The 19,129-nt window shown below is 59.1% G+C and overlaps 2 protein-coding genes across 2 annotated transcripts; both read left to right on the top strand.

Moving 5' to 3' along the window:
- The first annotated feature begins 3,974 nt into the window (after positions 1 to 3,974).
- Positions 3,975 to 5,877, top strand: LOC122369706 (nucleolar and coiled-body phosphoprotein 1-like). Its single transcript, XM_043344623.1, has 2 exons — positions 3,975 to 4,849; positions 5,643 to 5,877. Exons 1-2 carry the CDS (start codon positions 3,975 to 3,977, stop codon positions 5,875 to 5,877), a joined length of 1,110 nt encoding a protein of 369 aa, XP_043200558.1.
- Positions 5,878 to 7,262: 1,385 nt separating this feature from the next.
- On the top strand, positions 7,263 to 18,279 carry LOC122369705 (mucin-17-like; the record flags this gene model as incomplete). The annotated part of the gene is made up of 1 exon (XM_043344622.1): positions 7,263 to 18,279. A coding segment is annotated over exon 1 (10,492 nt), but the record flags the coding sequence as incomplete, so codon positions are not given.
- Between the last annotated feature and the right edge of the window lie 850 nt (positions 18,280 to 19,129).

Below are 19,129 nucleotides of genomic sequence, written 5' to 3'. Positions count from 1 at the left end.
GCCAAAAAGCACCGTGTACGATATCGCAAAGAGATATCATGATGACCTGGCCTCTCAAGACGGCCCCGACGAAGACAAAACCGCTTCACCTGCACGGAAGAAGCGTTCGGAGGCCCCCAATAAGAAGCGGATGCCGGATTTCTTGCAGCAACTGCAGGAGCTCATTGAGGAAGATCCCATGCAATCAATGAGACAACTGGCTTTACGTCTCGACGTGTCGGAGTGCACAGTCAGGCGAGCTGTCCATCAAGACCTGCGATACAAGTCGTATACCATCAGAATCCGGCAGCTTCTGACACAGACAATGAAGGCTAAGCGAGTGGCAACTGGGACGAAGCTGTTGAGTTCGCTGAAGCATGAGGCCACGGGCCGAATCAAGATCTTCAGCGATGAAAAGATCTTCACGGTGGACCGCAAGACCAACAGACGAAACACCAGATGCCTCTGTCAGTTCCCGGATGAAGTTCCCGTCACCATGAAGACGAAGTTCCCAGCATCAGTGATGGTTCTGGGGGTCGTCACAAGCAACGGTGACGTCATGCCTCCCCACTTTTTTGGCGACAAAGAGAAGGTGAACACGGAGGTGTACATCAAGGCGCTGGAGGAGGTAGTAAAGCCCTGGGTGGAAGAGGTGACTGCAGGTGCTTCATACGTCTTCCAACAGGACTCAGCACCCGCCCATGCCTCCAAGAAGACTCAGGAGTGGTGCAATGACAACCTCGACATGGTGTGGACGAAGGAGTTTTGGCCTCCCAACTCCCCGGACCTTAATCCCTTGGATTATTACGTCTGGGGCGAAGTTGAGAGGCAGTCTAACAAGAAACCTCACAACTCAAAGGAAGCCCTGAAAACAGCCATCCGTGAGGCAATGGGCAGCATGGAGAAGGAGGTCGTCATCCGTGCCTGCAGCCGCTTCCGCAGTCGGCTGGAGAAGGTGATCGAAGTCGGTGGTGGTTTCATCGAGTAGATGTGGCCAGAAGGAAGCAGGAAAGCGGGAATATATCTTAAAAAGCAGAGGTCTTGTCTATTTTGGCACTGGCAGAAGTTAGAAAATACGGTCTCGTTTTTCCGGATTTGGCTGACGCACCCTGTAGTAATAGGGAATTTAAAGACAGACACGTCTTGTTTGACTTGTTGACTGCATTTGAGCATGTGTGTGGGAACTAAACGCTTTGCTTACGTTTCCCTGCGTCGTTGGACGCCAGTTCGTTCGCGCTCGTCAGCCTGCGTGTCCGTCTTTGTATTCGTCCGCTTCGCTTCTGTGACCGTCTGTCTGTGCGTCGTCCCGAGGTGGGGGCGGTGCGTCATCGGCCCGTGCGCCGCTGGAGACGAGGAGGACATTTCCGGCCGCTCCGAGCCTCCCCGGCTGGATGAACTGGTCTGACCTGGCTAACGACGGGCTGCTGGAGGCGATACGGCCGCCAGAGGACTCCCCCAAGGTGTCAGGACAATGGTCACCGCTGTCAGGTCACCAGGCGCCACCGGCAGGTCACCGGTCGCCGCTGGCAGGTCACTGGGAGAGCTCAGGTCAGTGTCAGGGGCAGGGCAGTGGGTCAGAGACAGATTCATGTGGACCAAGACACTACCTACGCCAGTCCATGCCCGAGCTTCGACCTGTGTGCTGGAGGTCAGACAGTGACTTCAGTCTCTCCAGTGATGTCAGCGACTCGTGTATCAGCGTAGGGAGAAGATATCACGACGGTTACAGTGATTTCAGTACGCCACTGACGAGCTCATTCAATAACTCCAGTGACTCCAGCGTGGATGCCGTCGACCGTGCTTCATATCATCACAAGCACGTAATTCAGTTCCAACCCAGCCGTCTTCAGCCATCATTTGGACTGGAAAATTTTACCCTTCATGCAGCCGACAGAAACGCACACGGAAGATTTGCAGACACTCTACTTGCAGATTCACCCACCAGCCCTAAACCCACCGACCCTGGCTTATCGCCTACGCCGGTGCTTGATTCACGGCTCAATCCGCTGCGGCCCGGTCCAGTGGGTTCCCTTCACCGGCGGGCCGAGCCCGGCGGCGGCGGTCGCCTCGGCGCCACCGACAGCGATCCGCACCAGATAGTGCCAGCGAGCGGCGACCACCGGCGCGTTTTTGTTCCAACAGACTCGTCATCGCCGCACGACGGCGACTCGGCGCTCGGCGAGTCGCACGGGGAGTCACGAGGGGAGTCACGAGTAGAGTCACGGCGCGGGTGGCACACGGAGCAGGCGTTTTACCGCCTTCACGGCGCGGCCGGCAGCAGCGGCGAGTCCGGTATCGGCGATGAGGCGGCCGAGGGGCGGCCGCCGCTCGGCCAGGACCGCTGGCCGGCCAAGCCATCGCTCCCTGGCAGTCACCAGCGGCACAAAGCCGGCGCCAAGGTCAGCACTGGCCAGGGGAACGGGACTGCCGCGTGCCCGGTGCCGGCGCGGCGCGCAGGAGCCGTCTGCAGCCGGAGCCGCGCCGCCGGACCACTCGGTACAGCGGCAAGCGAAGGAGCCGAGACGGGGCACGCGAATGAGCATTCGGTGAACGTGACTTGGGAAGAGGGCGAGAGAATCGAGCGAAAGGGCGGAAGTGCGGTGAAAATAATTGAGATGAAACCGGAAGCGACGTGGAGCTGGCGACAGAATGAGACAAGGCACAGGACGACTAAACTCGAGCACATAATTATGAGAGACGCCGAAACAAACACAGAGCCGGATTTGTATCTAAAAACACGGCGGAAAACAGTAGCTGAAGCGGAAACGGAAATACGCCGTGGAACGTTTCTCTATGCTCCGAGCTTAGTAACTGGGCAGGAGAAGTGCCAGGCACGGCACGGTCTAATCAGATGGCCTCTGAGCACTACACCGTGTGAGATACGCGGACAGCTCGGCGCTCTTTCATCTGGCGGCATCGACTGTTTTCAGTGTGACACACAGACTGGAGGGAGCGGCGTCTCACAAGCGCCGCCCGCTGCCGCCGCCTTAGCAAACACAGCACCACTCGGTGCCACGAAGTACGTGACCGATAGTAGGCGTTACATGAGCCGGCGCGGACTGGAGCCAGCAACCGAGCCGCACCTGGAAACCAACCACCATCACGTGCTATTCAGAGTCACGGCGCGTCAGAACGGAAGCGGCCGCGAATCCGCGCTCGATTCACACGCTCAGCTAGGTGCAAGGTCACAGGTTGTGTACGAGCACGACCGCGTGAGAGTGCTGATCACGGAGGAGGGGCTTTGGTCGCATGACGAGGCTTATCGTGGGACAGGGCTCAAGACTGGAAATCAGACGAGACAGAAGACGGAACTGAAGACGGGACTGGGCACGGGACGGGGGACAGGACGGGAGACGGCACGGGCTGAGGGGCGTGAGGCGTCACGTGATCCGTCTTCATCCCGGAGCCGTCTCCGCCGTTGCCTCAGCTGGGCGGAGCCGGGGTTTGACCGAGCACAGCAGTGCCCCCGCCCCGCGCTGCGTCACGCGAGCGCCGCGTCCCGTATCGAGAGCCGGTGTGACGCCGCCGATAGGGCCGATAGTGACGCTGACACAGCCCCGCCCCGGCGGCGGCGGCGGAGCCAGGTGAGGGCCCCGGGCGGCCATGGGGGTACCGCGGGCGGGGGCGGCGGGCGGCGGCGGGGTCGGGGCGGCTCCGAGTCACCGGGTCTGGCCGAGCCGGCCGGCGCCGGCGGATCGCCGCCGCACGAGGAGAGAGGCTGCTGGCGGCCGGCCGGGCCCCGGGCGGCCGCCGGGCCGCGCCGCGCCGCCGCCGCCGCCGCCGCCGCCGCGCCGGGCCGCCAGTGTTGGTCCGGCGGCGGCCGCGAGCGCCCCGCTCTCCGCTCCAGTGCATCGCATCCCGTGACCGCGCGGCCTACGGCAGCCGCAGCACGCGCCGGCGCTGACGCGGAACATAGCACGCCAACATCGACGGCGACGCGGTGCAGCGAGACGATCTCGACGCGATCGCAGCTTCTGACACCACCGGACGCGGCCATGGAAGACGAGAACCGCAGAAACTCGGCCATCACGGCACTCGCCGATGATCCGGTGAGGATCGAGGAGTGTGCGCCACCGGAGCCCAAAGTGGACGACTCGGAGTCAGACGAGTCGACGTGTGAGTACGACCTGGTGGTGGCCGCGCAGCGCTACCAGCGGGGCGCCGCCGGCCGCGACGGCGCCGACGACAGCGAAGCTAGCGCCGACGCCACCCACTCGGACTCTGACGACTCGGACTGCTCCGACCCGGAGACAAACGTGCGCCAGATGTACGTGCTCAACCCGAGCTCGTCGGTCGAGGAGCTGCTGGACGCGGCCGACAGCGGCACCGACTCTCCGCTGACGGTGGACGCGCGGCCCGTCTCGCGGCCCGGCTCGCCGCCCGGCCGGCCCGCACCGGTGCCGGGCCCCGGCTCCGAGCCTGGCGTGCACGACAAGCTGTCCGAGGCAGATACTGGCAGCGATACGGGCCGGTCGGCAGAGGCGGCGCCGGCTCAACACGCCACATCGGACCAGCCGGCCGGCTCGGCCGAGGCCGACGCCTTACAGCCCAAAACTGCCGAGGCTACGACGGCTGAGGCGCCAGCGACCGGGTCCAGTGCCGAAGCAGAAGCTGACGCCAAAGCTAGAGACACCATCGAAACTAAAGATGTCGAAGCTGAGCCCGGTGTTCAGACTGATGATGACTCTCCGGCTGTCCATGGGACCGAAGATGATGAAAATTCGGCTGTCACACAGAGAGCAGTTGTGTTGGATACCGGACAAAAAGAAACCTTGATACCCGATGACACGGGCCAGGGGACAGAGACGAAATCAGCCGTGGGAGGACAACGCGAGCCGGGCTCAGTCGAGGAGGACCTGTCTGTCACAGAGTCCGTGGAAGTGACGACGTCTGCTGCGGCAGCTCCGACCTCAGCAGTATCGGCAGATGTGATAGTCGGTGTCGGTGAAACTCCTTCAGTCTCTCACCGGACTTTGCCAGAGACTGTGGAGACGTCGGAGACTGGTATAGTGTCTTCTAGTGTGTGTGCCTTTCCAAACGATGGTGACATGTCTCGTGAAAAGACTGCTGCAGTCGGTGACGGTCAGGAGCCGACGAAAGTCACGTCTTCTGACGCCACAGGCGTCGATGACTCGGCCGTTTCGGAGACCGTTCCGGCGGGTCACGTAGCCTCGGGCGAGGCAGAGACAAGTGCGCGTGTCGAAGCGACGAGTGCGAGCGACGTCAATGTGTTGAACGCGGCGACTTCCAGTGATAGTGCCAAACTAGTAGCCGATTGCGACAGTGTGCGCGCCGCGAAATGCGCGGATTCAAGTGACGCGTGTGCCAATGAATCGAGCGGTGACTCGAGTGCCAACGGTGAGAGTAACGCGTGTGCGGCGAAATCGGCGCTGTCGAGAGCCGCCGGTCCGCCGGTGTGCGCGAACAATGCGAGTGATTCCAGGACAAAGGAATTGACCGAGACGGCCGTTGGCGGTGCCGAGGATTCCACGGCTGCGTCCCGGCCGCCGCCGGTCGTGACCTTGACCCCGGCGCCGGACGGGGTCCGAGACGCTCTCACGGCGCCGAGCAGCGCCGGCCAGCTGCAGGGGCGCGCGGAGACACCGGCCGGAGACGTCACCGAGCCCCTCGGGGCACAGGTAACCGCCGACACCGCCCGGCAGGACCGGTGTCCGCAGCCGGCGGCAGGTGAGCGGCCGGCCGCGGCCAGCGAACGGCCGACGGGGGAAGGGGCTCAACACGAACCGGGTAGTCCAGACAGTGCTACAGAACAGGTGCCAACCGAACAAGGGGTCGGGCAGGAAGGGGAACAGCCCCTCGCTGCTGAAACGGGTACAAATGGGGGAGATCGTTCAGGAACCGCTACTGATCCTGAAGAACTCGACTCTGACGAACTGAAGGATGAAGCAATTTCCATTAAAAGTGAAGAGATTATCAGTGAAACCGTGCCAAAAACAGTCGACACTGAAGGCGATGACATTGCACCCACCCCTGCGTCTGAGGCGGCCCCGTCCGGAGTTGATTCACTCGATCCCGACCAAACTGCACCCACCTGTACACCCGAGCCTGTCACGCAAGCCCAGGGCGCCCCTGCACCAAACCCTGCTCCCGAATCAGCAGTGAGTTCCACCTCACCAACCCCCAGTGCCGCTCCTGCGCCCCCGGCGCTCGTGACTACCCCCGTCCCCGTGCGTGACGCACCGTCCGGGCCGGAATGTGCGGCACCCGGTCCGGCCGGCGCGCAGGAAAAACTCGTCTCAGATGATCCAGCAGCTGTAAAAGTGGCGGTGGACGGCGGCGGCGCACTGGTTCGCCCTGAGTGCCGGTCGCCGGAGGAAAAACCCGCGGCGGACGGGCCGGTGCCGGCGGACAGTTGTCGCGTCGTCACGGCCAGTGACGTCACCACAGCGGCTACCGAGGCGGGGCCAGGTGACGGCGCCGGGATCGGACCGCTCCGAGGCACTGCGCAGATTGAGGCAGGGCGCGCGGTGGGCGGGACGGAGCCTGATTCGGGGAACGGGGCGGAGGCTGAAGAGAAGGAGGCGGGGTCTGCTGCACCGGCTGGAGCTGAGACGGCCCCCATGGCTGGCGCCGGTGCGGAGACAGGCTCCGTCGCGGCTCCCGAGACAAAGACAGAGGCTGTGCAAGACAATGAAACGACCCCCGAGTCTGCTAAAATCGATACAGAACCAGCACCTGAATCCCACACCGAAGCTGGTGTCTGTTCAACCAGCAGTCCCGACGCCAGCCATCAATCAGTCAATGACACTGAGGCCGATCATTCAGCGCCTGTTGATAGCGAAACAGATCGAACAACGGACAGGACTATCGAGGCTGAAGCAGCTATCGCATCCAAATCAGCCCCCGATGCCGCCGCAGCCACTGATAATGCGGTTGATAGTGTCCATGCTGCACATTCACCGGTTGGCACAATGGTGACAGGGGCTGAAGAGACTGGAAAAGGTCCCAGTGATGTTCCAGGTCACCCTAGGTCAACGGATGACCTGGCAGTAGAGGATGCGCCACGTCAAACTGAGGGTGACGCCAGTGAAGACTTAGCGGCTGATGTCATGCCAGCTGATGTTACATCAGGTGATGGTATCACGGCGGCTGAGGCTTCGGAGACTGACGTTGTACCGGCTGATATGGAAGCTACTCAAGTCCGAGCAGCTGACATCACACCTAGTGACGCGTCGGAAAATGACGTCCCGAAAGCTGATGTACCTGGAAGTAGCGAGTCAGCAGCTGACGTGCCGTCGGGTGACGTTACGTCTGTTGTTGCCAAGGCTAATATTCCAGCTGCTAATGACGATACGACTGACGTCCCATCACCTTGTGTCGAGGTCACCAATGTCCCCGCCTCAAATGACCCAGCGAACGACAGTACGCAGCTAGAACTGGCCTCGGATAAATTAGCGGTCGACGGCCCGGCAGCAAACGTTGCAGATGAAAAGACAACAGCCAGTGATCTCATTAACTCTGCAGCCACTGATCTCAAGGGCACGGCGGCAAACGGGAATGAAACGTCACATGAGACGGAGCTTTCAAACGAGCAGCAGGCAGCTGGAGCCGCAAAAGAAAACGATTCAAACCCTAACAAGACTTTTGACATTGCAACTAATGAGTCCCACAGCGATACTGAGAATAGCAGTGTCACTGAGGGACGCTCGCTCCCCGTGTCCGGAGAGGGTAGTGGCAATTCGTCCGGCCCTGAACACGTGTCGGTGGTAGGGAACGCCGCGGCGCACCCGTCCGGTGCCGAGCGGCCCCTCAGCGCGGCCCCTAACGAGACATCTGAGCCGGCCGAAATGGCTCATTCGAGCCCGCTAGCTCCTGCAGCTGAGCACGAACCTGTCCCTGCTGAGGGCGCCAGCCCGGCGGCCGGCGCGGACCACCGTCTGGCCGGCTCGGCGCCCGTGCTGACCGGTCAGACAGACGTGGCCGACCCCTCGGACACAGCAGCACCCGGCGCAAAATGTGACGCGTCGTCGATCGGTGAGCCGGGCCCGTCGGCGGCGGAGGTGTCCGCCGGTGGCGCCACCAGCACCGCGGACGGCGCCACCAGCACCCCAGCTCCGGCGGCCGCCGAGGAGCAGACGGCGACCGCCGGGCCTCGGCCCGAGGGAGGGGACCCGGCGGCCGGCGGGGAGCCTTCTGCAACCGCGCTGCCGACTGAGAGCGTGACATCGGCAGGTCCGGGGTCGGAGCCGACCCTGGAGACGGCGGCACCGCCATCGGTGTCTGATCGGCCACCGTCCGACTCCGGAGGTCCGGGAGAAAGCCGGCAGTCGGGCGGCGAAACCCCGGCCGCCGGACCCGACCGGCAGCCGGCCGAGGGGGCGACGGCCGCCGACACGGCGCCAAAGCATGCCAGCAAGGCGAGAAAGTCCAAGAAGAGAAGGAAGAAGGACGCGGCCAAGAAGTCGGCCATATCGGCGAGTGTGGAGAACATTGCCGATGCTGCTGTCACGAGTGAAACGGCTGAGCCAGCCGTCCAAACAACGAAGCCGGCGAAAGGAAAGGCAAGTATCGCAAAGGAAAAACCGGTCGAGCAATCCTCAAAACAAACAAAACCGGATGAGCAAAAGGCCAAGAAAACAGCGAGCACTGCTGCGCCATCAGCAAAAAGTAAACAAAGCAAGCGAAAAACAACTGCACCTGCTCGTGGTAAGAAATGCGGAGATGATAATGCTGTGGATGAAACAAGTGCTTCGAAAGAAAGTTCAACATTTTCTACAGCAGAGCGAACTAAATCCGCTTCTGAGGAGAACAGTTCAAAACAGAACAGATTAGAGGGACCCGAGGAGCCTCTCAGTCCCACACAACAGTCCAGCACTGCTTCAAAAGACACCGCTGTCACCGCCCTCCCTACCGCAGAGTGCATCACCAACTCGCCCTTAGAAGAGGACCCACCTCATACGGCTTTGCCTGTGTCAAAAGGACAGGCTGAACCACCCATTTCAGCATCAGAGGTCGCACCTGACATCGACAGTACCGAGTTGAAAGGCTCAGAGGACCCGGCCCGCGGCCCCCTCAGTCACATTCCACCTAGCAATGAGACCCCGACAGTCGGTATCGAGAGTGGGGGTGCACCGTCTAAAGACGGCTCTGAATCTGCTGCACCGGAAAGCGCTGAACCAAAGGGGCCACTTAGTCCTGAACCAGTTATCGAGCCCCCTGAATCAGCCAGCCCCGTGATTGACAGCTCTGAACAGCTGACAGCTCCCGCATCTTCTGAAACCGGTAATACTGAACCGGTCAATTTATCAGAAACGACAGATACGACCGAACCCAAAATGACGGATCTGGTTGAATCTGGTGAGTCTGGACGTCCCGACGAAATCGCACAAAGCACATTTTCACAGGATGGCCAGGCTGAAAGCAAAGCAGCGAAAGCTGAGCCGATCGAAGTCACGACACCGGATAAAGACGAGATTTTGACGGAAACTAAATTATCCGGAGCAAGTGGGACAGACGTTGAGTTCACCGGCTCATGTGAAAATCAGTTGCAGCCAGAAACTAAAACACCCGTTGAAACTGAACGCCCGGCAAACACTGCAATAGCTGAGACAAATGAGAAGCAGAGCGAAATCATAATACCTCGTGAGACAGGGCCACTGGAAGAAAAAGATGCTTCCAGCGAGTCTGGCCAAGCAGCCGAAATCAGCAAACCGTGCGTTGACGGCGATGGAGTGGCCTCAGCCAGTGTTTCTGAACAGACGTCTCCAACAGAGGAAATCAAATTACCGTCTGAAACGAATGTCTTTGAAGCAGTCGAGGTGTCAGCAGAAATCGAGCCATCGAAAGAAGCGAATGAGGTGATTGAAAGCAAGGCAGTTGATGACGTGAAAGCTCCTGATGATGTATGTGAGAAGGAGGATGAGCTGGGTGAATTCACTTCTTCAGAAACTACCAATGACCTTGCCGAAAAAGATGAGCCTGAAAATTACATGCTGGACGTTGAAGCTGATGCAGCTCAAGAAGTCGAAGCAGAGGAGGAAGTGGGGGAATCGGTCGAGGCGGAGACAACCAACAAAAACAATAGGCTTATTGAATCGACCACAACTGATGATAATGCTCCGGCACTTGGCGTCAGTACATCCGAGGAAGACTCGAAACCAGAAGATACCATGCCTGCTGCCGATAAAAGGGCATCGACGGAACGTAATGTTACAGCTGAACTCGGAGATTCGAAGGACAGTATAGCTCCAGTCGATGAAACTAAAGGGCTAATTGAGGACGAGACATCCACGGAGGACAAGGCGACCGAAGAAAATGAGCGTCCTCAACCATCCAAAGACGAAAATGTACCGGAAGAAGATGATGAATCGGAGACAACGAATGTGACCGTTGAACCGAACGCGTCTAGTGAAAGCAAGGTCCTCGACGAATCCAACGTATCGGATGAAATCAAAGTAGCTGAAGACCCGAAGATACTTCAGGGCATTTCTGTGTCCGAGGAAAGCGAGGCATCTGAAGAAACCAATATATCTGAGGACAGCAATGAATCCGTTGATACAGTGGTACTTGAGGAAACCAGGAAATCGGAAGCCTCTGCCGTTTCTGTGGACGAAAAGGAAGGCGATAAAACATCAGCCACTGCTGAAGTCATCGAGCCTGAGAATATCGACACACCAGTCAAGTGCGATATATCTCATGAAGAAGATGCAATGCCCCAAAACGAACCATCTGTTGAAAACAAAACATATGCCGAGACGAAAAATTCCGAGGAGATGGGTGTCCAAGCTGAAGCAGCAGTATCTGCAGAAAACGATTCATCGGTCGAAAATAGAAAAGAAGAGGATGCCAAGATCAGAGCTACAGGCAAGGACAAGAAATCATTAGATGATGCTGACCCGGCTACCTCAGTCGATGAGGCTGCCGCATCTGATGATGCGCTCAGAACTGACATTATTCAGGAAATCGAAGGTTCTACCGAGACAGTCTCTTGTGAAGATGCAGTATCAGTAGACGTCACTGAAGAATCCGATGGTGCCGATGTTCCAGATGATAGCAAAGTCTCTGAGGACAAGGAGTCCCAGGTTATAAATGAGCTGCAGACGGAAGCTGATAAATGTGAAGATGCCAAGTCGGTTCTAGATTCTAATGCATGTTCCGATGATGAAACCCCCATTGAAACGATTTCACCCGAGGAATCAAAAGAGACGGTCGGTAATGTCGAATCTGAGAAGTCGGACCACGCTGAAGAAATAAAGGAGGTGATAAGCGTTCAGACTGGTAACGAAACACAAAAAGCCGCTGAAACCAGGATGCGAGTGGAATCTCAAGCTCCTAACGAAACAGTGGTACTCGACAAAGCTGAGTCGCCTGTTGCCGAATTTTCAGTTGAAGCGGCTCGCGAAGATCACGACGTGCCTGGGAAAATGGATGTGCTAGCAGAGGATGATTCGATCGAAACCAATACGGATGATTCAAAGGAGTCGAACAAAAACGACGACGATAAAAGCACCGAGGAGTTGGTCGAAGCTAAGAAGGCCGTCGAAATTGAGCCCTCTACGGACCATGACGATTCGACCGAATGCAAAGAAACTGAGAAAACTGAGCGTTCGATTGAAACTGATGGATCAGCAGCCGCCCAGGCGCCGGTGACAGCCACATCATCTGAAGGAGAGCCCTCTGAGGAAGTTGTTTCCAAAGAACTCACGGAATCTGTCGAGGCCATTACATCAACAGAAACGAAGGAAACATCAGAGGAAACGTCGACACCAGAGAAACCAACCTCCGAAATTACCGCTCCAGACGCGACCGATTCTCTGTCATTAGACGCTGGACATTCAGAGGACAAAATAACCGTCGAGACGAAAGCGTCTGAAACGGACACTGCGGGTGAGGATTCAGCACCACCACAAATCATGCCTGTGGTCGAATGTGAGACTTCTGTGTCGGGAACGCACGGAGAAGTCCTTTCAGTGGAGGCCAAAGCTGCGGTGGAATCGACAACGCCACTGGAGTCCGAGGTCCCTCTCGAAACAACGGCGAGAGCGGAAACAAAACCACCCCTGGAAACTGCTGCGCAGTCTGAATTAGAGTCCCTGGACAAAACGGAGACGGTTTCAGAAACCAACGCATTGGATGGTGAAATATTCTCTGAAGAAGCTTCGGTTGATGTTACGGTAACAGAAGAAGCTAATAAGTCAACAAATAGCGAGTCATTGCCAGAGGCTGAAATGCCCGTTAAAGCTTCAGCTGGCGAGGAAACTGAAGGACCAGTTGAAAACAAACCTCCGGCGGGAGCTGAGACGTCTGTCGAAGCCACGGTAACCGAGGAAACTGAAACACAAGTCGAAACGGTGTCAGTTGCAGACGTTGAACCAGCAGCTGACACTGAGGAAACGATGGAAACTGTGAACCAATCCGAAACTACGGTAACCGAGAAAACTGAAACGCCAGTCGAGACTGTGACAACTCCGGCTTCTGAAGCACCAGATGAAATTATGGAAACGATGGAGACTGCACAACCATCTGAAACTGTGGAAACCGTGGAGGCTGAAACGCCAGTTGAAACTGTGAAACCAGCAGAAACTGTGGAAATGGTAGACGCTGAAACACCGGTTGAAACTGTTGAAAATGAGACGCCATCTGAAATCACAGTTCCTCCGACGTGTGCGGTGGAACCAGCGGTTTCCGTCCAAACTGAAACGCCAGTGGAAACTGCGGTTGCAGCACAACCCGAGCCGTCTGGCGAAACCAAGGCGACATCCGAAACTGAAAAGCCAGTTGAAACTGTACTGCCATTGGCAGCTGAAATTTCAGTTGAAACCGCGATACCGCTTAAAACTGAGACACCAGTTGACCCAAATATCTCAGCTGTAACTGAAACAACCCCTGAGGCTTTGACGTCGTCATATAATGGGACCACGGTCGAAACTATGACGACAGCCGAAACTGAAGATGCACACGAAACCACTCAGCCTGTAGAAACTGAAATACCGATCGAAGCCGCCGAATTAACGGAAACTGATGTGTCAATCGAAACTATGGAACGGCTTGAGGCTGAAACACCAGCCGAACTCACGGCACCGATTGAATCTGAGACGTCGGTCGAGCCTGTGTCTGCGGTAGTGGAATCTGTCCAACCCACGATTGAAGCTGAAAGTGAGAAACCGATTGAAAAATCAACAGTGCCAACAGATAGCAAAACATCGGAAGAAATTGCAGTATCTACTGAAACAAATACGACCGACACATCTGTCGAAACCACGGTTCAAGTGGAAGCCGAGGCACCGGTCCAAAACACGGTAGATCAGAAAACCGAGAGCCCAATCAAACCTTCTTTGCCAGAAGAGTCCACCGTTCAGACAGAACCAGCAATAGCTGAGCCCGACGCGAAGTCAGAAGCAGACTTATCTCAAGCAGCAACAGCAGGTGCAACTGCGCCAACAGCTATCACGAGTGCATCGGAAATTGCAGCGGCATGTTCGCTTTCTGTGGAAGCGGAGACACCTGATAACGTCGCACCATCAGAAGAAATCCCAGAGACCATTGTCCCATCAACTGACAAAGATGCATTGGTGGAATCAAGCCCACCGGTTGAACATGAAATGGCTGACGATACTTTCGTATCAGAAGCTGCAGTTGTAGATAAAAACAATGCTACAACAGTGACTGAGATGTCAACGGAGGACGGCTCTTCAGAAACAGAGACATCATTTATTTCAACTGTGTCGTCAGAAACCGAAGACTCCATAAAAACTACGATATCTGTGGAAGCCAACGAGGAACAATCGCCAGTCGTTGAGAGTCAGCTGCCTGCTGAAGGCACAATAGGGGAAGGATCACCTGAAGACAGCACAATGACAACTAAAGCTGCCGTGCCGACTGAAACTGATGCTCCGTCTGTAATCCAAACGGACACGGCCGTACCTGGAGACTCCAGTGTTTCACCCATTAAAACCGCGGCGTCAGATAGTACAAAGACGGAATTGGTAACCACTGAACAGACGAAAACCGTCTCCGACACCGACGAGCTCGCGCCAGCTCAACAAGTGCCGACAGAGCTCGGCCCGACAGATGTGACAGCAGTCAGTGGTGACGTGTCGGACGTCTGCGCACCTGTGGACTCCACCGAAACTCCGCCTGCGGACTCCGCCGGCACTCCGCCTGCGGACACCACCGACACTCCGTCTGTTGACACCGCCGACACGGCCGCCCGCTCAGGTGGGCGGGACCCAGCACCAGCTGATTCGGTTCCCGAGCCGACGGCGGCCGGCGCGAGCGGGCCGCCGGCTCCCAGCGAGCCCATGGTCACGCAAACCGGTCCTGACCAGACCCCTGCCGCTTCTGGCCAGGGCCCTGGCGCTCCTGAGTCATTAGACCGCGGCCCGCAGGTCGGTAAAAATCCGCACAATGGAGTGGCGGGTGCGGCCGCCGCGCCGGGCGGCATCACGCCGGATTCTGCAGAGCAGACTCTGCTGGGCGAGGGAGGAGCGGCCGGTGCGGGCGGGGCGGCTTGCAGAGGTGACCGACCCGAGGGCGCCAGTGCCGCACCTGGCCGGGCCGCCTCTCCCCGTGCCGCGGCGGCGACGCCCGCCGGTGACTCGCCGGGCGTGAACCCGCAGCCGGACAGAGCCGGCGAGCCGATCGGGGCCGACAGTCGGCCGGAAAACGGCGTCGAGCCCGCGCGCACGGCGGCAGCCCGCGACGCGACCGAGGCCAGCACCGGCGGCGGCGCCGCGGGCGGTGCCGGCGGCGGCGGTGGGCGGCCGGCGGCCGAGGCGGACGCGGCGGCTCGCGGCTTTGTCAGTGTGGTGGCCGTGGGTGCGGCCGGCAGTACGGTGGTGCACACGGCCGGTGCCGCTCCCGTCACTGTCACCACGGCGGCGGACGGAGAGCGGCCGGCAGCGGCCAGCGTGGCCAGCGTGGAGGTGACAGACGCGGCGGGCGGTGGCGGGAGCGGCACGGAGCCGCCGCCGCCGCCCCGTGAGCAGGAGGTGGACCTGGTGGCGCCCAGCTCGGAGGAGGTCGAAGTGGTCACCGATGAGAAGACCAACTCAGTGCTGGTGGCCAGCGGGGCCAGAGACGACGCCGACCGGCTGTGTGAGGCTGTAGAGAGTGCAGTGCAGACGCGAGATGAGGTGATACACATGAAGGTGGGCAGTGGGGCGCCGCCGGAGTCCACCTCGCGGCTGGCGGACTATTTCGCCGGCTTGGAGACCCCAGTGCCGGCCGGAGAGCGCCGCTCGCGCACGCCGGAGGTGCGACACCGCTCCTCTCCAGAAACAGCCGCCAGTGCTGACGCCAAAGACGACTTCGATGACGGGTTTGACTTCGGCGGTGGAGAAGGCGAGGAGTATCCGTCCATCGGCTACGACCACTTCGACTCTGACGAGCGCTACTCCGTGGAGGAGCACGAGTCGCTCAGCGACGCGTCTCAGGAGGAGCAGTACACCGAGGAGGACCTCCGCGGCTTCGGCCAGCCCCTGGATTTCACCCTTAGCACCATCCTCGAGGAAAGCTGCGAGGAGAGTGACATGGACGAGAAGGAAGCTCGTGCCGCCGCTGCTGCCGAGAACGTGGCTTCCGCAGACCCGTCCGAGCTTGAGAAATATTTCTTCTTTGAGCTGGGAGCCGGTGAACTGGAGCCCCCACGCATCGGCAACGAGGAGAGTGAGTGCAGCACTGAGTTCCTGGGGACGGAGAGCGACATGTCCCTTTCCATGTCGTCGCAGTTCAGTGAGATCACGACTGACACTGACAGCACCGAGGTCGACCCGGTGGAGAAGGCCGCTGCCCGCTACCAGGGCCATGGCAACCCGCTGTTCCGTAACGAGTCGCTGCGCTCAGTGGACTCTGAGGTACAAACGGACGGCAGTGGCAGCGTTGGCAGTGACTCGGAGGGTCAGCCGTCACCGGAGCAGCGGCGGAAGAAGGTGCCACGGGCTCGGTTCCGAGCGCAGTCTGGCGACCTGGTAGGCAGCGGGGGCGAGGCGTCCGGCCGTGAGATCTCGGACAAGAGTGACGGCACGTCCAGTGACGAGGACCTTCCCCAGGACCCCAGTGATGAGACCGCGTTTGAGAAGAGCGATGGTCAGTTCGACACGATCAAGCGTCGGAAGAAAAAGAAGGCGCCATCGGCAGCGGCGATAGCTGCAGCTGCTGCTGCGGCAGTGAAGGACCGTGACACAGTGTCCGAGAAAACACGCACAGCTTCGGGGGAGCTACCGACCCACCCACGCCTTCAGACAGTCGCCGTCGCCGCTGACGCAACCTCTGGGGGTGTTGCACGTGACTCCATTCTACCTCAGCTTGAGAAGACGGGCGAAGCGCGTCAGAGTCGCGACAGCGGATTCCTGGGCAGCTCGGACGACCTGCTGAAGGAGTCGCCGGCCGCGCGAGAAGGCACCGAAATCCATCAGGAGACAGCTGCAAGCCGCCCTGTCCCCGACTCTTCTGATGAGGAGGCACTGCAATCCAGCTCCACCACAGTCTCACAGCGCAGCACATCAGGAGAGGAGGGGGCAACTGGGGGCCGCCGCTCGGCGACACCCAAAGCCGGGCCCTCACGCGACCGACTAACAGCCTCTCCGGCAGCCGGCTCGCCCGGACGCTCCCCAGCCTCCAAAACGCGCAACAAAGTGATACGCAAGGACTCGTTCAACAACTGGAGTTCGGACGAGGAGACTAATATCCTGATGGGCAGACTACGACAGTTCTTCCGTGCCAACATCCTGACTCCGAGACCGGCAGCGCCCAGCGCCACCCCGGCGGCCAAGCCGGCGCAGCTGCTCTCGTTCGAGAACGAGCTGACGCGAATGATGAAGAGCGTCCCCGGAATCAACGAGGCGCAGGTGCGGGAGATTGTTGAGTACCTCAGCAGCGAGGATACGTGGAGTGATTCTTACGACAGCTCTGACTATACGAGCAGCGACTTTGAGGGCGCTTACGGCACCTTCAATCCCGGCCAACCGGACTTTATATCTCAAATCCAGCAGCAGTTTTCACATCAGATGACGCACAAGTACAGCCCGGCGCCTCCTCCACCACCGACGGTGCCGTCGGTGGGCGCGAAGGCCAACCCTGCCGACGCTGTGGCTATGTACGACCAGATGCTGGGCAGTCTGCGGGGACTCTCACAGGAGGCGGCGCCGCCCCAGCCGCAACCTCCACAGCCGCCAGTGCCCGCCTCGCCGCCGATGCTGGCCAAGGTGATGCAGCATGTCGGCGACCGACTGGTGGCGCTCATGCATGAGGTCTCGAGCGGTGGCGACTCTACCTCCCTCAGCGATCACTCGCCGAACCTGAGTGCGCGTCTGCCGCGCTCACGCGACTTCTTTTCCGAGTCTCCGTACACGTCTAGTCCAAAGGTTCGCCGTCCGACGGCGGTGGCGGCGGCCGTCTCTAATCCTGACCTGACTCCGGGTCACTCCCCGGGCGCGCCCCGCTCTAGCTACCACCTGCTCAAGACGGCGCCTCCGGCTGCCTCGGACGACAACATCCTGGCCTCGCTGGAGACGGCCTCCTCACCAACTGGGCCTCGGAAGTCAGTCGGCTCAGCGGGCAGCACCGGGTCCATCGACTTCAACCGCATCCTGCGAGACAGCAAGCGCAAGAAGAAGAAGGAGTTTGACTCTTGTCACAACCTGGTGGAAGGTCGCAGCGAGAAGGACGTCGAGGAGGGCGAGCCGACGCTGGGCCGTGCCGAGGATAAGTGGACGCGTCTCAGCGGAAGGGTAAAATCTGAGGGTGACGTAAGCGTCAAGTCGTGCGGCACTGGCAGCACCCTGACCATCGGCCGGCCGCGGAGCTCCGAGTTCTCCTCCTCCGAGCAGGTGGACTCAGACTCGACCCTGCGAGCAGCGGACAGCTACGAGAAACACCTGGGCCAGCGGACCACTCCGCGCTGGTTCAGCAGTCGCTCTAGTCTCGGAAGCAAGAACTCGCTCAACACCTCCCTCAGCAGTGAGACCATCACGGCTCGCCCTGAGGCGTCCGACAGTGAGCCTGAGGACAAGAAGTCGCGCCGTTTCTTGTTCAACTACAAACGTCGCAGCAGTGTGCCGGACACGAGTGCCGCCGAGCCGGGTGAGGCAGAGCGTTCGACCACGCTGCCGCGTTCTACCACAGTCAGTGGCAGCACGGACGCGCTGCCGGCGCAGAGCTCGCTCTCGCTGCCGCGCAGCCGCGTCACGTCGCCCCACAAGGCGGTCCACCTGGGCGTATCCAGCCTGGCGGCCGACTCTGTGCGCTCGGCGCGCTACCGAGCGCCCGGATACCGCCAGGTGGGACCAACGTCACGGAGGGCGCTTCTCGGCGCCCGGAGGTCGTCTTGGTCACACAAAGGTCAGTCCCTCCGCCGACTCTGGCGCTGCACCTCCCCCCCGTCCCTCCCCCTCAGTCCGTCACGGCGTGTCGCGCGGCGTCACGTCACGCCACGCAGCGTCATGTCACGCCGCGTGGTGCTGCACGTGACGCTGTCAGACCAGCCGCCGCTGGGAGGGCGAGTCTGTCGCACGTGGCCTGCCAACCATGCCCTGTGCTGTGTGCTGTGTGTTATGTGCTGTGCCCACTCTCTCGTGCCACTTTTTTCTATAGTGCTCTTTGTGTGATGCTTGGCCTGTCTTTGTCCCGCATTTAGGTACTGATGATTTTAGATTGCAGTGTGACTACGAAGTATTCGAAGCATGCTGTTTATGGTTCAAAATAATGTTGAATTGTGGTTGCTTTAGAAGGCCTTGGATATTTCACCCATCTAAAGAAGAAATTATCATTTTGTGTGTTGACATCTCTTACCTAGCTAGGCTGCTATGTATTAGCAGAGAAGTTGTTAAATGGTACAAACTTTCCGTATTGTCATCGAAGCTGAAACGATTCAAAAACATCGAATGCACGCAGGCGGTGCTGGTTGTTTCCAGATGCCGTTGTTGTGGCGATTGCTGATACATTATGGTAACCGGTGCGATGACAACAGCGTTACGTTAAAGTTTCGTCACCAGACATGACAGCGCATTTAATGAGCCTATTGTCTCCACTGGGCGCTCTTCTGCTGCTGTCTGCCTGAAACTCCTTCCTTTGTTTTGTTAATCGTACAGGAGTATGACACTTGGCTAGGTGACCACAGAGTTCGCTCCGAACGGTCTCATGTTTCTGTACTGTACGCATTGTGAGATATTGCCAGCCTAAGTAATTTCCC

This window comes from Amphibalanus amphitrite, unplaced genomic scaffold (assembly GCF_019059575.1).
Source record: "Amphibalanus amphitrite isolate SeventyFive unplaced genomic scaffold, NRLGWU_Aamphi_draft 001064F_arrow, whole genome shotgun sequence".
Classification (NCBI taxonomy): Eukaryota; Metazoa; Arthropoda; class Thecostraca; order Balanomorpha; family Balanidae; genus Amphibalanus; species Amphibalanus amphitrite.
This window is presented reverse-complemented; position numbering and strand designations above follow the sequence as displayed.